Source organism: Zophobas morio, unplaced genomic scaffold (genome assembly GCF_036711695.1).
Source record: "Zophobas morio isolate AGI-343-1 ecotype UQ-CSIRO unplaced genomic scaffold, CSIRO_AGI_Zmor_V1 ptg000007l, whole genome shotgun sequence".
NCBI lineage: Eukaryota > Metazoa > Arthropoda > Insecta > Coleoptera > Tenebrionidae > Zophobas > Zophobas morio.
In genome coordinates, this window is record NW_026972112.1 from 188,187 (window position 1) to 206,032 (window position 17,846).

A 17,846-nucleotide genomic window follows, 5' to 3' on the forward strand; every position below is an offset into this window, starting at 1 on the left:
GGTTGACAGGTATGGTAAAACTGGTAGATAACGTTTTTATTTTTATTTGTCAATTTTAACATCTACCAATACAACAGGGTACTGATTGATCTCGGACTAATTTTCACCTGGGCGACTCCTCTTGAACTATCTTTTACATTTAAGATTACTCCTTCTTCATTCCTTGAAAACAACGTTGTATTAAAAGTCTCATTACAAAGGTACTCACCTATTTAACAAAACCACAGCAGTACCACCATCGGGTCTTCCAAATGCAGCAACTTCCACCCTCGATCTGCGTACTTCAGTACCGACTCTGACTGATCCACTTGGTACGAATTTAGAAAAGTGACCCAAATGGTAAAACATAGGTTGCTTGTAAAATTCGTTACTCGTTCCGTTGATTATTATCGGCGAATCGACAAAATTTTGGATATAGTTGGGACCACCTTGTGGGTTTAAGGCCATGTTCCAGTCCACCCAACCAGTCACCCAGTTGAGTACGTCCTATCAAAATTAAACCCTCGTACTAATATCACAATATTTACTTCAATTATGTCAGCCGAGTAATTTTCACCTCTTTCCCAAGAACCAAGTTGTACCGCGGATTCGTTTTGACCAGGAATATTAGATGCTTCTGTTGCTAGAATAAACTTCTCTGGAAAAATTTCTTGGGTCTTGGTTAAAGCTTCAGGCGGGTCGTACTTGTCAGTGTACCAGTGGACAGCAAAACCGTCTACATATTTGCGAGCAACAGGATTTTCTAGAGCCTGGAAGGTTCATATATATAATATAGTAGGATTGTTTTATTGTTGGTACTTACTATGACCACGTACCAAGGATAATATATCCGCTGGTCATCCAGAATCATAATCTTCGTATCTGAGTAGTTGGAATTTCGGATGGTGGGTCCTAAATTGTTTCTAATCCAAGTACCCTTTCAGTGGTTTAATAAACCTAGTTTTAACTATAATGTAGTACTTACTAATTCCCGAGGTGCCCATCCCACTACTTCTAGTTTTTCACCGGGAACCCAAGCATCTAAGGGTTCATTTCCCGTTGTAAGTCCCCAGAAATTTATACCAAATTTTCGGTACTCGTCTAGGAATTTCACGAAATAGTTCGCCCATGGTTGGTACATACTCTTACGGATGAATCCGAGTCCGGTGTACATGTAGTTGGTTTTCATCCACTTGGGAGCGGTCCATGCTGACCCAAAAAGACGAAGTTTGTGACCCGTCAATTTCATAGCCCTTTTTATGTATGGAATCTAAAACAAAAATTTACTAGAATTGTAAAACTTTATCAAATAATAGTACTTTGAAAACGTGGTCTTCAGGAGCTAGTTTAAAATTGAGCAGTAGGGGATCTGGATCACCATCATCGTACGAATAAGCACGTACTGAAAAATCGGTACCACCCATCGGTACTCGACACAAACTATACTCGATACCACTTTCTGAGAAATATTGTCGTAGTAACACTTCTTGGGTGTCTTTTGGTAACGCATGGATGTTTATCCCTGTAGCGTCCGTGAAAGCCCCTCCCCACCCAAATATAGTTTGAAATTTGCTAGAAGAATCTACGTCCACGTGGCTTTCGCAGCTCTCCAAAGGTCTAAAACGACCCCTAGATTGTTGGAATCGTAACCCTTCGAGGTTGGAAGTGTAGACTAAGAATTGAGATGGGTGTGTTCTGGTCGGTCTAGGGATGCTGTCGCAGTACGAACAATTGCAAACGCAAACAGTACCACCGTTTCCGTAGTTTCTGCTTATACATGGTGTTGGTTGTAAATAGGTACTCTTTACCGAAGAAACACAGACTAAAAGGATAATCACAAGCATGGCGGAGGAATTTTTCTCCACTATGACTTGAGGTACTACTAATTTTATTCCATCAATATTTTGGTTTTATTCGCCCGAATCGGGTCAGTCATTATTAATGGTGTCCCATTTTGTGGTAAATAAATTTTTCGATTTGTCGTAATATATAGTACTTGGTCTAGGTGACTAATTTGAAGTACGCAGGTACGCATTGAGCTTTTTTGGTAGGTACTGAAAAATCACGTTTATTACTCTGAACTGGATAATGTTGCACAGATTTTGTTGTCAATATGTCGTCTAAATTCATCGCGATGTGTAGTACCAAGTATGTAGTATTTTCGAAAATTACAAATTTCAGTTTTTCGGGCCATTTTGAAAGCACTAAAGCATTGTATTTTGATTTGGTGAATCCCTGCACTTGAAAAGTGCTTGCGTTTCTAATTTATTACTTTGACATTATCAGTACCATTATCGTCACCAACATTGACCTGGTTGAATTTAGACGTACATTATTTTTGTCCTTCACGTGAGTCATTTATTATTTAAAAAAATTCAAGGTAATTTTCGTGAAGTAGGTATTAATTTATTGCTTGTAGCGACTGTGAGTAACGTGTGCATATTTTTTTAGTGCATTATGTAACTGTTTTTTATATTGTAAACAAGTAAAACAATTTCCTTATAATTCAAAAGATTTTTATTGATATTTACAAGATGATCATTAAAACTCAGTATTTTCTCATTTTTCCACGGATCACCAGTAAAGTACCGTAGTTATAGAGTTTCCACTCAGCTCCAAAGAGGCAGTACCTCTCGAACCATCACCAAGATTCACCGGCACACTTTCTTTATTCCTAAAAGTGATTCTTTACCACCAACCTCAATACGCTGATACAAACCTGTTCAAAAACACCACAACGGTACCACTATCCGGTCGCTGAAAAGCGACGTATCGTACATTTTTTATGCGCGTTCCTTCAGAATGGACCCGCACGGACCCTGGTGGTACAAACTTTGAAAAATGACCTATATGGTAGTGCATGGGTTGCTTATAAAATTCAGCGGCTGTAGCGTTTACTATAATCGACGAATCGACGAAATTGTTGATGTAGTTGGGTCCTCCGGTCGCATTTAATGCCATGTTCCAGTCAACCCAACCCGTAACCCAATTGTGGACATCCTAGAAACCAAGTTTTGTTAGATTCGCAGACGGTACTGTTCGTACTTCTATGATGTCCGTAGAGTAGAGTTCGCCTCGGAGCCACGAACCCAGCAGTACCGCGTTCTCGCCACCTTCGGGCATGTTGCTGGCTTCGGTAGCTAGAAGGAACATTTCTGGGAAGAGTTTTTTGGTCCGGGTTAAAGCGGACGCTGGGATGTACTCGTCCAAGTACCAATGTACAGCGATACCGTTGACGTACTGTCGCGTCCGCTCGCTTTGCAGCACCTGAATAGAGTGTGATGAGTGGTACTGGGATAATTTTTTCGTGGTACTTACTTTTCGCACGTACCATGGTAAGAAAATGCGTTGGTCGTCTAACATCATGATGTTTATTTTAGAGTGACTTGAATTTCGAACTGTGGGTCCGAGGTTGTCGGTGATCCATATCCGCTAAATGGTACTACTACTTTAAAAGAAAATGATTAGTGGTGGTCACTTACGAGTAGCCAGGATGGCCAACCCACAACTTCTAATTTATCATACGGGTTTAGTGAGTTCGAAGGTTCGTTCCCCGTTGTCATCCCCCAAAAAGATATGTTATACTCCTGGTACGCATCTAAAAACCTGACGTGGTAGTCAGCCCATGGTTGATACATGCTCCTACGAATAAACCCAAATCCTGAATATTCGTTGTTGGTTTTCATCCACTTTGGAGCCGTCCAAGCCGAACAAAACAATTTAAGTTTACCTTTGGTCAGTTTCAAGGCTCTCAAAATCAACGGTATCTAAAAAATAGTACTAAAGGACGTGTTTCAACCCCCAGTGGTACTACTTTGTAGTTGTGGTCTTCATAAGTCAGGTTGAAATTGTGTAATTGCGGGTCTTCAGTACCGTCATCGTACGAGTAAGCGCGCGTTGAAAAATCGGTACCACCGATGGGTACTCGACCTACACTATACTCCAGCCCGTTTTTCCCGAACAATGATTGCAACAGAGTTTCCTGAAGGGTTTCCGGGAGAGTGTTAACGTTGATCCCGGTGGCGTCCGTAAAAGCACCGCCCCAGCCTACCATCGTCTGGTACGTGGTGTTAGAATCGATGTAAACGTTGTTGGTTGAGTTGTCATAGGTACTATCGTCGCTTTCGCTGGAACTGTCGTATGAAGCGAAATTCGTTTCAGTACTAGAAGGGTCGAAAGTTCCGTTGGTCTTTTGGAATCGCAACCCGGCTTGATTTGACGTGTAGACTAAGAAGTGCGGCGATGGTACGACTTGTGGTCTTGGGATTGTGTCGCAGTAGGTGGAATTGCACACACAAACGGTACCACCGTTACCGTAATCTCTGCTCCAGCATGGTTGTTGCGATGATGATAAACCTGTTGGAAGTTTGAGACGGGTTTTTCACAGATGGGTTTCTTACCGAAGAAACTGGTGATTAGGGGTACGACCAGCAGCAACATGTTTGCAGAGGACTTTAGGGTGGTTGAGGCGGCTTTTATAGGAAATTACATGTTGAACTAGTACACTAATTAGGTATTTTTCTGTAGATAAAATTAATTGGACGGAAATGTTGACGATTAGGAATTTTGACATATCTGTAGTTGGGGTAATATTTTATGAATGTGTTCGAAAAAAACTTAATTTATGAGATACTGGGTAATGTTTTAATCTACTTTTATCGTAATGTTGGTAATAGTTCGCCAAAAGGAAAAAAGGGTACTATGTATTTACAATTTCTAAATAAAAGTACCGTGTTACTTTATTTTTACTCATATTACAACAAATATGTGCCAATCAATCGTACCAATACAAAACAGTATTTATAGATCTTTTGCTGATTTTCAAGGTAGCCACTCCCATAGTTTTATCCACAATTCTCATTGTGACGTCTTCATCTTTCCTGAAAAAAATGGTACATTTTTGCCAAAACTTCCAAAAACTTACTTGTTTAGAATGACCACAACAATTCCACGATCAGGTTTTTGATAAGCAGTGACCCATATTCGACCACATATACGTTGCGTGACCCCTATTCGAACAGAATTTTCTGGTACGAACTTAGAATGGTGCCCCAGATGGTAATACATGGGTTGTTTGTAAAATTCGCCCGATTTCTTGTCGACAATGATGGGCGCATCTACAAAATTGGCAATCGTTGTTGGACCACCCTTCATATCGAGTACCATGTTCCAGTCGACCCATCCGACGACCCAACAGTTCAAATTCTGTGGAATTAATCAGTACCGGTCGTACTGTAGTGTTAATCAATTTACCTCGATTATGTCTTTAGAGTACCCTTCCCCACGCTCCCACGAACCCAAAAGTACTCCACTGCTTGTCTGAAATCCACTGCATGCCTCAGTCGATAAAATGAATTTGTCTGGGTACTTCGTGTGGGTTATATTAAAAGCACTACATGGTGTAAAGACCCCCAAGTACCAATGAATCGCTATACCATCTACATACTTTTTAGCGTTTTGGTCCTCGAATACCTACAACGTTATTTTAAGGTGAAGTACCAAAATTAACGATGATACTGACGGAATTGATGTACCAGGGTAAAAATAGCTTCTGGTCGTCTAATGCCATTATTACCGTATTTGGATATTTTGATTTTTTTATAGCCGGACCTAAATTTTCTCTTAACCATATACTCTACAACGTTATTTTGACCGGTGGAAATCAGAATGTCCCCATTTCGACTTACCATATTGGTAGACGACCAACCCACAGTAGGAAGATCTTTCAGTCCTAAAACAGCCATACTGGGCTCATTTTGTGTGGTTATGCCCCATATCGGTACCCCATTTTTGTAGTACTCTTCCAAAAACCGCACGAAATAGTCAGCCCACGTTTGATAAAACTCTTTCTTAATAAACCCATTGCCGTAGTACTTATTGTTAGTTTTCATCCACAGTGGAGCCGTCCATGTGGAACCAAAAAACTTAATAGGCCCGTTTTTGCGCAACTCCATTGCTTGTTTCATGAAAGGAATCTAAAAAGTACTGTAGTGCTTGTCCGATTTTACACCTCTAGGTACCTTATAATCAAAGTCCTCTGGAGCCAACGCGAAATGTTCCAAATTCTTGTCAGGTGTTTTACTGTCATCGTAAGTGTAGTTCCTTACAGAAAAATCGGTACTACCAATGGGTACGCGACACACGTTGTACTCAATCCCTTCTTCGGAAAAGTACGACTTCATTATCAAATCCTGGGCCTTTTTGTCCAGAGTTTTCATGTTAATTCCAGTCGAATCTGTGAAAGCTCCGCCCCAACCTATGACTTTCTGGAACTTTTGATCCGGATTCACGTGAATGTCATATTCAGACTTTTTCGAGCGGTGCTTTTTGTTGAATTGACCTGTGGTTTTGTGGAATCGTAGACCTTGTTTGTTGGAAGTGTACAGAATGAATTTAGATTTGCTCGGTTTCTTTGGTCTTGGAATTGTATCGCAGTACTCGGAATTACAAACGCACACTTTTCTGCCTTCTCCGACGTCTCGGATCTTGCAAGGTTTGTGTCCATCTTCAAGTTCTTTTGAAGATTGCTGTTTGTTTTCTGACGATTTCTTATCTTCCGAAGTTTTGTCTTCTGTTAGTACTAATATAGAGTTACCGATTAAGAGAAGTACCAGTAGGAGGAGCGACGTATGTTGCATTGTCGCCTGTAGTACGAATGATGTGGAATAGCCAAATTTTGGGTACGTTTGTATTAGTTAAGGTTAGTGATAACAAAAATTTGCGTAAAGATTTTGTAGCCGTGACCGGGGCCTAGAATTTGAAATTCAAAACAAGTCTATATTTTTGGGGTACTACATAGTTATATATTGTTAATTTAAACACATATAATACGTCAACAGAAGTTTTATTGCTAGATAAGGTTCTTTTCGTACATGTTTTAATTAAATTAAGGTCGTACCATTTAATTATATTAAACTAATGTCTAGTCACCAATATAACATCGTCGTTATGGAACTTTCACTCAAATTTAACTTGGTACTGCCTCGTGCATTGTCTACTACTGTCACCGGTACCACTTTGTTTGCTCTGAAATAACACTATTGTAGTACCAATCTTTACCACCACAGACGTACCTATTTAAAATAACAACAGCAGTCGCATTATCTGGTCTTTGGAAAGCAACAACCATGACGTTATCACAAAAGGTTGAAGAACCTAACCGGATGGAACCTCTTTGTACAAATTTGGAAAAGTGACCTAAAGCATAGAACATTGGTTGTTTATAAAATTCTCCAGCTGAAGAATTAACTATGATTGGAGAGTCTACAAAGTTTTTTATGTACGTGGGACCTCCTTGAAGATTTAGCGCCATATTCCAGTCGACCCAACCGGTAACCCAGTTTTGTACATCCTAAATTTTTACGTTACATTTAGTACTACATTTTGGTCGTACCCACCTGGATTATGTCTTTCGCGTACTCTTCTCCACGGAACCACGAGCCCAAATCAACGTGTTTTTGAAAAGGTTTGTCACCTGTGTCGAAATCTGTGTAATCTGAGGAAGTACCTACTAAAGGTCTTACCATGACAAGCTTCCGTTGCTAGAAGGAACTTATCAGGGAAACTGTCATGAGTTTCTGTTAATAAACGCGGTGACAATAGGAAGTCGTAGTACCAGTGAACGGCAATTCCATCTACGTACTTGTGCGTGGTTTCGTCATTTAGTACCTTAAATTAAGTGGTAGTGGCAGGATCAAACAAAGTACTCATATTTACGAGCTTCGGGTACCACGGTAAGAAAAGTCGTTGGTCATCTAGCATCATAATCTTGATTTTTGAATAGCTTGAGTTGCGGATTGTCGGTCCTAAATTATCGCGAACCCAAGTTGACTATAATTGTCTTTGATGTAGTGGTACTTGTGGTGAACAGACTTACCAACATGGCGGGCGTCCATGCCACTGAATTAATCTTCGTGAAGGGAACCATCGCCAAACTGGGTTCATTTCCTGTGACCAACCCCCAAAATTGAATCCCTTGCTCGCTGTACTTGTCAAAGAACTTGACAAAGTAGTCAGCCCATGATTGGTACATTTCGTAGCGCAAAAACCCCCACATCCCATTATACTCCCTATTAGTTTTCATCCACTTGGGAGCAGTCCACACAGAAGCGAAAAACCTCAAATTCCCCCCCGTCAAATTTTGCGCTTTTTTGATAAACGGTATCTAAAACCACATCCAAACATGGGTACCAAATCACCTCACCTACCTTAAGCTTGAAATCTTCCGGAGCTAGTTGAAAATTCTCTAGCTTCGGGTCTTCGTCTCCGTCATCGTAGGAGTACCCACGTTCCGAAAAATCGGTACCACCAATGGGTACCCGACACAAACTGTACTCAATGCCGTCGTTCGAAAAGTACGCCCTCAACAAGTTATCTTGTGCTGGTTCATCCAGCGAATTTAAATTAACACCAGTCGAGTCAGTGAAAGCACCACCCCAGCCAAAAATCTCTTGGTACTTTTCGTTGGGGTGGATTTGGATGGTTTTGTCGGAGATTTCGTTGCTTTCAATGAACCGTCCTTCGGATTTTGCGAACCTTAAGCCAGCTTTGTTAGAAGTGTAAATTAGGTACGATGGTGGTTCCACGCGGTTTGGAGGTGGTACTGTATCACAGTAGGTGGAATTGCACACACAAACGTGGCCGTCGTTGCCGTAGTCGCGTTTTTGGCATTCTTGGGCGAGCGAGTGTCCTAGTAGAAGTGGAATTAGGTGATTAGGTACCTGCTATAGAAATTTTACTCACCTGTTAGTACGACCAGAGCTGAAACCAGTAACATTTTCAGTTTCGCTCAGTCGAAAAGGACAACGGACTGGTTGTTTACTTGTCAAAGTTTTACTGCCATTGTTAACGGATATTTTCAGTAACTTATGACTTAGTCATTCGTAGATTAAGTATTTCCTTCAATAGTTGCTTTTGCTTTTAGAGAATTTATCGTTGCGCATATCTAACGAGTTGAATATTCATCAAGGCACGGTTAAAATAAAAACATAAAAGTGGCGAACTTACGATTATATTGTGGTACTAATTTCTTTATTGGTAGCTGTGGAGTGTCCACGACGTACTGCGACGTGTGAAGAGAAAGTGTGCTTCGGATTTGTTTTTAACGTTACACGCAATCAGTGTTATTGACCTAGACCTCGCAATTTTGATAGTACCATGTATTGATTGATTCCGAATGATTGTTATTGTTAAATGAATGAAACCAAAGCTGATTTTCCCTTGGTATCACTTGAGTACTGAGTACGAGCGTTAAATCGTTACGTATATTCTCTTTCAAGGAGCAAAACCCAAACCGGGATGTTTCATCTTGGTGTAAAAAAGGTACCATGGTAGTTCCAGGAGGGGTAAGTGTTAGTCGTGGTGGAAGTGAAATTAGTACTAATAACAAAGTGCGATCCATGTAGTGAAATTTATATTCAATAAACAAAAAAATGCGTTACTTTATTTTTTTTATTTTTACTCATATTACAACAAATATGTGTCAATCAATCGTACGAATACAAAATAGTATTTATAGATCTTTTGCTGATTTTCAAGGTAGCCACTCCCATAGGTTTATCCACAATTCTCATTGTGACGTCTTCATCTTTCCTGAAAAAAATCGTACATTTTTGCCAAAACTTCCAAAAACTTACTTGTTTAGAATGACCACAACAATTCCACGATCAGGTTTTTGGTAAGCGGTGACCCATATTCGACCACCTATACGTTGCGTGACACCTATTCGAACAGAATTTTCTGGTACGAACTTAGAATGGTGCCCCAGATGGTAATACATGGGTTGTTTGTAAAATTCGCCCGATTTCTTGTCGACAATGATGGGCGCATCTACAAAATTGGCAATGGTTGTTGGACCACCCTGCATATCGAGTACCATGTTCCAGTCGACCCATCCGACGACCCAACAGTTCAAATTCTGTGGAATTCATCAGTACCGGTCGTACTGTAGTGTTAATCAATTTACCTCGATTATGTCTTTAGAGTACCCTTCGCCACGCTCCCACGAACCCAAAAGTACTCCGCTGCTTGTCTGAAATCCACTGCATGCCTCAGTCGATAAAATGAATTTGTCTGGGTACTTCGTGTGGGTTATATTAAAAGCACTACATGGTGTAAAGACCCCAAAGTACCAATGAATCGCTATACCATCTACATACTTTTTAGAGTTTTGGTCCTCGAACACCTACAACGTTATTTTAAGGTGAAGTACCAAAATTAACGATGATACTGACGGAATTGATGTACCAGGGTAAAAATAGTTTCTGATCGTCTAATGCCATTATTACCGTATTTGGATATTTTGATTTTTTTATAGCCGGACCTAAATTTTCTCTTAACCATATACTCTACAACGTTATTTTGACCGTGGAAACCAGAATGTGCCCATTTCGACTTACCATATTGGTAGACGACCATCCCACTGTGGGAATATCTTTCAGTTCTAAAACAGCCATACTGGGCTCATTTTGTGTGGTTATGCCCCATATCGGTACCCCATTTTTGTAGTACTCTTCCAAAAACCGCACGAAATAGTCAGCCCACGTTTGATAAAACTCTTTCTTAATAAACCCATTCCCGTAGTACTTATTGTTAGTTTTCATCCACAGTGGAGCCGCCCATGTGGAACCAAAAAACTTAATAGGCCCGTTTTTGCTCAACTCCATTGCTTGTTTCATGAAAGGAATCTAAAAAGTACTGTAGTGCTTGTCCGTTTTTACACCTCTAGGTACCTTATAATTAAAGTCCTCTGGAGCCAGCGCGAAATGTTCCAAATTCTTATCCGGTGTTTTACTGTCATCGTAAGTGTAGTTCCTTACAGAAAAATCGGTACTACCAATGGGTACGCGACACATGTTGTACTCAATCCCTTCTTCGGAAAAGTACGACTTCATTATCAAGTCCTGGGCCTTTTTGTCCAGAGTTTTCATATTAATTCCAGTCGAATCTGTAAAAGCCCCGCCCCAACCTATAACTTTCTGGAACTTTTGATCCGGATTCACGTGAATGTCATATTCAGACTTTTTCGAGCGGTGGTTTTTGTTGAATTGACCTGCTGTTTTGTGGAATCGTAGACCTTGTTTGTTGGAAGTGTACAGAATGAATTTAGATTTGCTCGGTTTCTTTGGTCTTGGAATTGTGTCGCAGTACTCGGAATTACAAACGCACACTTTTCTGCCTTCTCCGACGTCTCGGATCTTGCAAGGTTTGTGCCCATCTTCAAGTTCTTTTGAAGATTGCTGGTGCTTTTCTGACGATTTCTTATCTTCCGAAGCTTTGTCTTCTGTTAGTACTAATATAGAGTTACCTATTAAGAGAAGTACCAGTAGGAGGAGCGACGTATGTTGCATTGTCGCCTCTAGTACGAATGATGTGGAATAGCCAAATTTTTGGGTACGTTTGTATTACTTAAGGTTAGTTATAACAAAAATGTGCGTCAAGATTTTGTAGCCGTGACCGGGGTCTAGAATTTGAATTTCAAAACAGGTCTATATTTTTGGGGTACTACATAGTTATATATTGTTAATTTAAACACATACTACGTCAACAGAAGTTTTATTGTTAGATAAGGTTCTTTTCATACATATTTTAATCAAAATTAAGGTCGTACCATTTAATTATATTAAACTAATATGTAGTCACCAATATAACATCGTCGTAATGGAACTTTCACTCAAATTCAACTTGGTACTGCCTCGTGCATCGTCTACTACTGTCACCGGTACCACTTTGTTTGCTCTGAAATAACACTGTTGTAGTACCAATCTTTACCACCACAGACGTACCTATTTAAAATAACAACAGCAGTCGCATTATCTGGTCTTTGGAAAGCAACAACCATGACTTTATCACAAAAGGTTGAAGAACCTAACCGGATGGAACCTCTTTGTACAAATTTGGAGAAGTGACCTAAAGCATAGAACATTGGTTGCTTATAAAATTCTCCAGCTGAAGAATTAACTATGATTGGAGAGTCTACAAAGTTTTCTATGTACGTGGGACCTCCTTGAAGATTTAGCGCCATATTCCAGTCGACCCAACCGGTAACCCAGTTTTGTACATCCTAAATTTTTACGTTACATTTAGTACTACAATTTGGTCGTACCCACCTGGATTATGTCTTTCGCGTACTCTTCTCCACGGAATCACAAGCCCAAATCCACGTGTTTTTGAAAAGGTTTGTCACCTGTGTCGAAATCTGTGTAATCTGAGAAAGTACTTACTAAAGGTCCAACCGTGACAAGCTTCCGTTGCTAGAAGGAACTTATCAGGGAAACTGTCATGAGTTTCTGTTAATAAACGCGGTGACAATAGGAAGTCGTAGTACCAGTGTACGGCAATTCCATCTACGTACATGTGCGTGGTTTCGTCATTTAGTACCTTAAATTAAGTGGTAGTGGCAGGATCAAACAAAGTACTCATATTTACGAGCTTCGGGTACCACGGTAAGAAAAGTCGTTGGTCATCTAGCATCATAATCTTGATTTTTGAATAGCTTGAGTTACGGATTGTCGGTCCTAAATTATCGCGAACCCAAGTTGACTATAATTGTCTTTGATGTAGTGGTACTTGTGGTGAACAGACTTACCAACATGGCGGGCGTCCATGCCACTGAATTAATCTTCGTGAAGGGAACCATAGCCAAACTGGGTTCATTCCCTGTGACCAACCCCCAAAATTGAATCCCTTGCTCGCTGTACTTGTCAAAGAACTTGACAAAGTAGTCAGCCCATGATTGGTACATTTCGTAGCGCAAAAACCCCCACATCCCATTATACTCCCTATTAGTTTTCATCCACTTGGGAGCAGTCCACACAGAAGCGAAAAACCTCAAATTCCCCCACGTCAAATTTTGCGCTTTTTTGATAAACGGTATCTAAAACCACATCCAAACATGGGTACCAAATCACCTCACCTACCTTAAGCTTGAAATCTTCCGGAGCTAGTTGAAAATTCTCTAGCTTCGGGTCTTCGTCTCCGTCATCGTAGGAGTACCCACGTTCCGAAAAATCGGTACCACCAATGGGTACCCGACACAAACTGTACTCAATGCCGTCGTTCGAAAAGTACGCCCTCAGCAAATTATCTTGTGCGGGCTCATCCAGCGAATTTAAATTAACACCAGTCGAGTCAGTGAAAGCACCACCCCAGCCAAAAATCTCTTGGTACTTTTCGTTGGGGTGGATTTGGATGGTTTTGTCGGAGATTTCGTTGCTCTCAATGAACCGTCCTTCGGATTTTGCGAACCTTAAGCCAGCTTTGTTAGAAGTGTAGATTAGGTACGATGGTGGTTCCACGCGGCTTGGAGGTGGTACTGTATCGCAGTAGGTGGAATTGCACACACAAACGTGGCCGTCGTTGCCGTAGTCGCGTTTTTGGCATTCTTGGGCGAGCGAGTGTCCTAGTAGAAGTGGAATTAGGTGATTAGGTACCTGCTATAGAAATTTTACTCACCTATTAGTACGACCAGAGCTGAAACCAGTAACATTTTCAGTTTCGCTCAGTCGAAAAGGACAACGGACTGGTTGTTTACTTGTCAAAGTTTTACTGCCATTGTTAACGGATATTTTCAGTAACTTATGACTTAGTCATTCGTAGATTAAGTATTTCCTTCAATAGTTGCTTTTGCTTTTAGAGAATTTATCGTTGCGCATATCTAACGAGTTGAATATTCATCAAGGCACGGTTAAAATAAAAACATAAAAGTGGCGAACTTACGATTATACTGTGGTACTAATTTCTTTATTGGTAGCTGTGGAGTGTCCACGACGTACTGCGACGTGTGAAGAGAAAGTGTGCTTCGGATTTGTTTTTAACGTTACACGCAATCAGTGTTATTGACCTAGACCTCGCAATTTTGATAGTACCATGTATTGATTGATTCCGAATGATTGTTATTGTTAAATGAATGAAACCAAAGCTGATTTTCCCTTGGTACCACTTGAGTACTGAGTACGAGCGTTAAATCGTTACGTATATTCTCTTTCAAGGAGCAAAACCCAAACCGGGATGTTTCATCTTGGTGTAAAAAAGGTACCATGGTAGTTCCAGGAGGGGTAAGTGTTAGTCGTGGTGGAAGTGAAATTAGTACTAATAACAAAGTGCGATCCATGTAGTGAAATTTATATTCAATAAACAAAAAAATGCTTTTACATAAACATACTGAACTGGTACTATTGGAGTGTGTATTCGAAAAAAATCATTAATTATTTATTATCTAAAAATATTTCGGTGTGAAAACTAAAAAAAGACAAAGTAGTAACGTCAGATCTGCTTTGAAGTTTACATAAAAACGTTTTTGAACTAGGTCCGGGTTGTTAGTGTTCGCTAAATTAAACTACATAGGTATTTTTTACCGCAAGCATTTCGAACGTCGTCTTACTACTTTCAATACCGTTATCGTTATAATAAAATACCGCGTGGTCTATGTCTTTGGTAGTAATTTTTCCAATTTTTGACACTCCATTTTCTTTAATACGGCCTATATATAACCTGCCGTTGGGTTCGTATCCCCCTATAACTGGATCTTTCTGGAGAAGTCTGTCATAGAGGTTGGTGGAATTCATCCTTGCCCAATATAAGTCTTTATAATTTGCACACAGAATCTGTATGAATAATTTAAAGAGTCAAATTTGACGAAAACTCGATTGTACTGACCTTTATATTCGAGTCAATAGTTTCAATACCATGGTAAGGAATTTCAACTTCGTCAAGTCCTTTGTAAATTTCGGACACGATCAACCCAACGTTCGGGACGTAAGCTTGACCAATGTAAATCTTGTCTCCGTGCTCGTTTCGACCTCCTAATACCGCATCTTGAGGAATTGTGCCTGCATAGTCTCTCCAGTAGTAGACTAGAAAAAAGGCAAATTTTGTCAAGAGAACATGAGACTTGAATGAACAAAATTTAAATACATTTAAGTACTTACATCGCTCGGGGTGAGTGTCAGATGTTCCGAACGAACTCAGTTGGAAAATGAAGAGAAGTGTCGTTAGAGAGACAACGAACTTCATTGCGGAGCCGAGAAGTTTGGACCAAAACACTTAAAATGCAATATTTTCGTTATAACTAACTTTTATTATTTATAGTCACGCGAGTTGACAATAACTTGTTATCAGACAATGGCTTTGTCAAGCATCAGCGAGAACAAAAATTGGAAAGATTATTTTTTATGTATCTTCACATTAAGAATATTAATGCCACATTCGCAACAGGTGTCCACTCCATTTAGTAGCGACATAAAATAATAAAATAAAATAATTATAAATTAAAATAAACATCAATATGAAAATAATGAATCAGTTTAGTACAAAATCACAAAATTTGTTAAATGAGTATGAATGCACACATCAGTATAATTTATAAATATTTTTTTTTAATACTAAACCAGCTTTAGTGGAGGTGTAGATAAAGAACGATGATGGATGGTACTATGTCAGAGTATGTAGGTTTAGTACTGACATAAATGGTTTTTCAAAAGTGTTCGTCAATAAAAAAATCACTACCAAATGAGCTTTGTTATTTTGTTAGGTGGTCTTTTTATCAGGAAAAATTTTATTTCGTACTATTTAGTACGACCATAACAGGTACCAAGTCATTTCATTTATCGTGGTCGTTAAATGGTACGACATTTAAGCCATTCATGACTTTTTTAAAAAAGTGTTCACTAAATTAAACCATACAGACCAATTTTCTTACTTATTTACTTTTCAAACTTACTATAGTTAAACAGAAGTATCTGATATGAACTGACGCTTTTTTCAGTACCTTTGTGGTCAAAATGACACAGCGCACTTTTCTTTCTGAAACAAGTAATTTTTCCAATTTTGATATCTCCCTATAATTGGGTGTTTGTGGACGTAGGCTTGACCGATGTAAATCTTTTGGTTGTTGCTGTTTCGACCTGCTTTAATCGCATCATCAGGAATTGTTCCTGCATAGTCTCTGCAGTGGTAAACTAGAAAAAGAAACAGATTTTGTCTTGATCGTCAAAATTTTTCTTTAGGGAGGTCATTTTTTCAGCTCTTATTTTAATGTTTCTATAATTTTTTCGGGTGATTTTTTAAATTTGTGCTCTAGTTTCACTGCGTCGTGGCCAACTAAAGAAGAAATTTAATAAATCACCTAATGCATAGTTTATAAAAACAGTGAAATATTTGTCTACTTTCAGAATGTTGTCCCTGAGATTCTTGTCAAATTACTTCAAAAACAAGATAAGATATCCCCGAGATTCTTTCAAACTACTTCAAAAACAAAACACAAGGGGTCTCCAAGATTCTGGGATTCTTGTTAACTTACCTCAAAAACCAGATAAGAGATCTCCGAGATTCTTTCAAACTAATTCAAAAATAAAACACAAGAGTTCCGAAACTGCTTTCAAATTACTTCAAAATGTAGACACAAGAGGTTCCTGAGATTCTTGTCACATTACTTCAACAACAAGACAAGAGGTCTTCGAGATTCTTTCAAACTACTTCAAAAACAGAACACAAGGGGTCCCCGAGATCCTTTCAGACTACTTCAAAAACCAAACACAAGGGGTCCCTGAGATTCTTTCAAATTACTTCAAAAACTAGACACAAAGGAGTCCCCGAGATTCTTTCAAATTACTTCAAAAACAAAACACAAGGGGTCCCTGAGATTTTTCAGACTACTTCAAAAACAAAACACAAGGGGTCTCCGAGATTCTTTCAAACTACTTCAAAAACGGAACACAAGTGGTCCCGGAGATTCTTTCAAATTACTTCAAAACGTAAACACAAGGAGTTCTTGAGATTTTTGTCAAATTACTTCAAAAACAAGATAAGAGATTCCCAATATTCTTTCAGACCACTTCAAAAATAAAACACAAGGTGTCGCCGAGATCCTCTCAAACTATTTCAAAAACAAAACACAAGGGGTCCCTGAGATTCTTTCAAATTACTTCAAAAACTAGACACAAAGAAGTCCCCGAGATTTCTTCAAATTACTTCAAAAACTAGACACAGAAGGTCCCCGAGATTATTTCAGACTACTTTAAAAGCAAAACACAAGAGTCCCAGAAATTTTTTCAAATTACTTCAAAAACTAGACACAAAGGATCCTCGAGATTGTTTCAGACTACTTCAAAAATAAAACACAAATGGTCCCCAAGATTCTTTAAAACTACCTCATAAACAAAACACAAAGGGTCCCCAAGATTCTTTCAAATTATTTCAAAAACTAAACACATAGGATTCTCGAGATAATTTCAAACTGCTTCAAAAACAAAAGACAAGTGGTCCCCAAGATTCTTTCAAATTACTTCAACAACTAGACAGATACAGAGGGTCCTCAAAATTCTTTCAAATTACTTCAAAAACAAAACACAAAGGGTCCCCAAGATTCTTTCAAATCATTTCAAAAACTAGACACAGAGGATTCTAAAGATTCTATCAAACTACTTCAAAAACAAAACACAAAGGGTCTCCAAGATTCTTTCAAATTACTTCAACAACTAGACAGATACAAAGGGTCCCCGAGATTCTTTCAAATTACTTCAAAAAAAAAACACAAGGAGTTCCTGAAATTTTTGTCAAATTACTTCGAAAACAAGATAAGATATCCCCGAGATTCTTTCAAACTACTTGAAAAACAAAACACAAGGGGTCCCCGAGGTCCTTCCAGACTACTTCAAAATGTAGACACAAGAGGTTCCTGGATTCTTGTCACATTAGTTCAAAAACAAGAGAAGAGGCTCCCGAGATTCTTTCAAACTACTTCAAAAACAGAACACAAGGGGTCCCCGAGATCTTTTCAGATTACTTCAAAAACTAGACAAAGAGGATTCTCGAGATTCTTTCGAACTACTTCAAAAAAAAAACACAAGGGGTCCCCAAGATTCTTTCAA

At 39.1% G+C, this 17,846-nt stretch overlaps 6 protein-coding genes across 8 annotated transcripts; all 6 read right to left on the minus strand.

Annotated features, from left to right (window-relative positions):
- Positions 1-62: 62 nt before the first annotated feature.
- On the minus strand, positions 63-1,823 carry LOC135124560 (lysosomal acid glucosylceramidase-like). The gene is made up of 6 exons (XM_064049722.1): positions 1,299-1,823; positions 965-1,249; positions 803-916; positions 528-749; positions 209-486; positions 63-162 (listed from the first exon to the last, which is right to left on the minus strand). The coding sequence occupies exons 1-6, from the start codon at positions 1,821-1,823 to the stop codon at positions 63-65; spliced, it is 1,524 nt and encodes a 507-aa protein (XP_063905792.1).
- A 730-nt stretch (positions 1,824-2,553) lies between these two features.
- Positions 2,554-4,419, minus strand: LOC135124563 (lysosomal acid glucosylceramidase-like). Its single transcript, XM_064049728.1, has 7 exons — positions 4,380-4,419; positions 3,794-4,335; positions 3,462-3,746; positions 3,298-3,411; positions 3,025-3,246; positions 2,699-2,979; positions 2,554-2,653 (listed from the first exon to the last, which is right to left on the minus strand). The coding sequence occupies exons 1-7, from the start codon at positions 4,417-4,419 to the stop codon at positions 2,554-2,556; spliced, it is 1,584 nt and encodes a 527-aa protein (XP_063905798.1).
- A 292-nt stretch (positions 4,420-4,711) lies between these two features.
- Positions 4,712-6,713, minus strand: LOC135124147 (lysosomal acid glucosylceramidase-like). Its single transcript, XM_064049017.1, has 6 exons — positions 6,000-6,713; positions 5,667-5,954; positions 5,501-5,614; positions 5,233-5,451; positions 4,904-5,184; positions 4,712-4,859 (listed from the first exon to the last, which is right to left on the minus strand). Exons 1-6 carry the CDS (start codon positions 6,615-6,617, stop codon positions 4,754-4,756), a joined length of 1,626 nt encoding a protein of 541 aa, XP_063905087.1. The 5' UTR covers positions 6,618-6,713; the 3' UTR covers positions 4,712-4,753.
- A 94-nt stretch (positions 6,714-6,807) lies between these two features.
- On the minus strand, positions 6,808-9,082 carry LOC135124148 (lysosomal acid glucosylceramidase-like). Its single transcript, XM_064049018.1, has 9 exons — positions 8,986-9,082; positions 8,722-8,923; positions 8,187-8,668; positions 7,856-8,143; positions 7,696-7,809; positions 7,503-7,647; positions 7,377-7,453; positions 7,053-7,330; positions 6,808-7,005 (listed from the first exon to the last, which is right to left on the minus strand). The coding sequence occupies exons 2-9, from the start codon at positions 8,753-8,755 to the stop codon at positions 6,906-6,908; spliced, it is 1,518 nt and encodes a 505-aa protein (XP_063905088.1). The 5' UTR covers positions 8,756-8,923; positions 8,986-9,082; the 3' UTR covers positions 6,808-6,905.
- A 381-nt stretch (positions 9,083-9,463) lies between these two features.
- On the minus strand, positions 9,464-11,344 carry LOC135123934 (lysosomal acid glucosylceramidase-like). The gene is made up of 6 exons (XM_064048797.1): positions 10,710-11,344; positions 10,377-10,664; positions 10,212-10,325; positions 9,944-10,162; positions 9,615-9,895; positions 9,464-9,570 (listed from the first exon to the last, which is right to left on the minus strand). Exons 1-6 carry the CDS (start codon positions 11,325-11,327, stop codon positions 9,465-9,467), a joined length of 1,626 nt encoding a protein of 541 aa, XP_063904867.1. The 5' UTR covers positions 11,328-11,344; the 3' UTR covers position 9,464.
- A 172-nt stretch (positions 11,345-11,516) lies between these two features.
- LOC135124149 (putative glucosylceramidase 4) lies at positions 11,517-13,826 on the minus strand. Of its 3 annotated transcripts, none has more exons than XM_064049020.1 (8): positions 13,696-13,826; positions 13,432-13,633; positions 12,897-13,378; positions 12,566-12,853; positions 12,406-12,519; positions 12,201-12,357; positions 11,763-11,886; positions 11,517-11,715 (listed from the first exon to the last, which is right to left on the minus strand). In XM_064049020.1, exons 2-8 carry the CDS (start codon positions 13,463-13,465, stop codon positions 11,616-11,618), a joined length of 1,299 nt encoding a protein of 432 aa, XP_063905090.1. In that variant the 5' UTR covers positions 13,466-13,633; positions 13,696-13,826; the 3' UTR covers positions 11,517-11,615. The 3 variants fall into 3 exon arrangements, 2 of the variants coding, with proteins under 2 accessions (XP_063905090.1, XP_063905091.1); XM_064049021.1 differs by lacking the exon at positions 11,517-11,715 and adding an exon at positions 12,087-12,163 and having other exon boundaries at positions 11,793-12,040; positions 12,213-12,357; positions 13,696-13,824; XR_010279764.1 differs by lacking the exon at positions 11,517-11,715 and having other exon boundaries at positions 11,793-12,040; positions 12,087-12,357; positions 13,696-13,822.
- Positions 13,827-17,846: the final 4,020 nt, after the last annotated feature.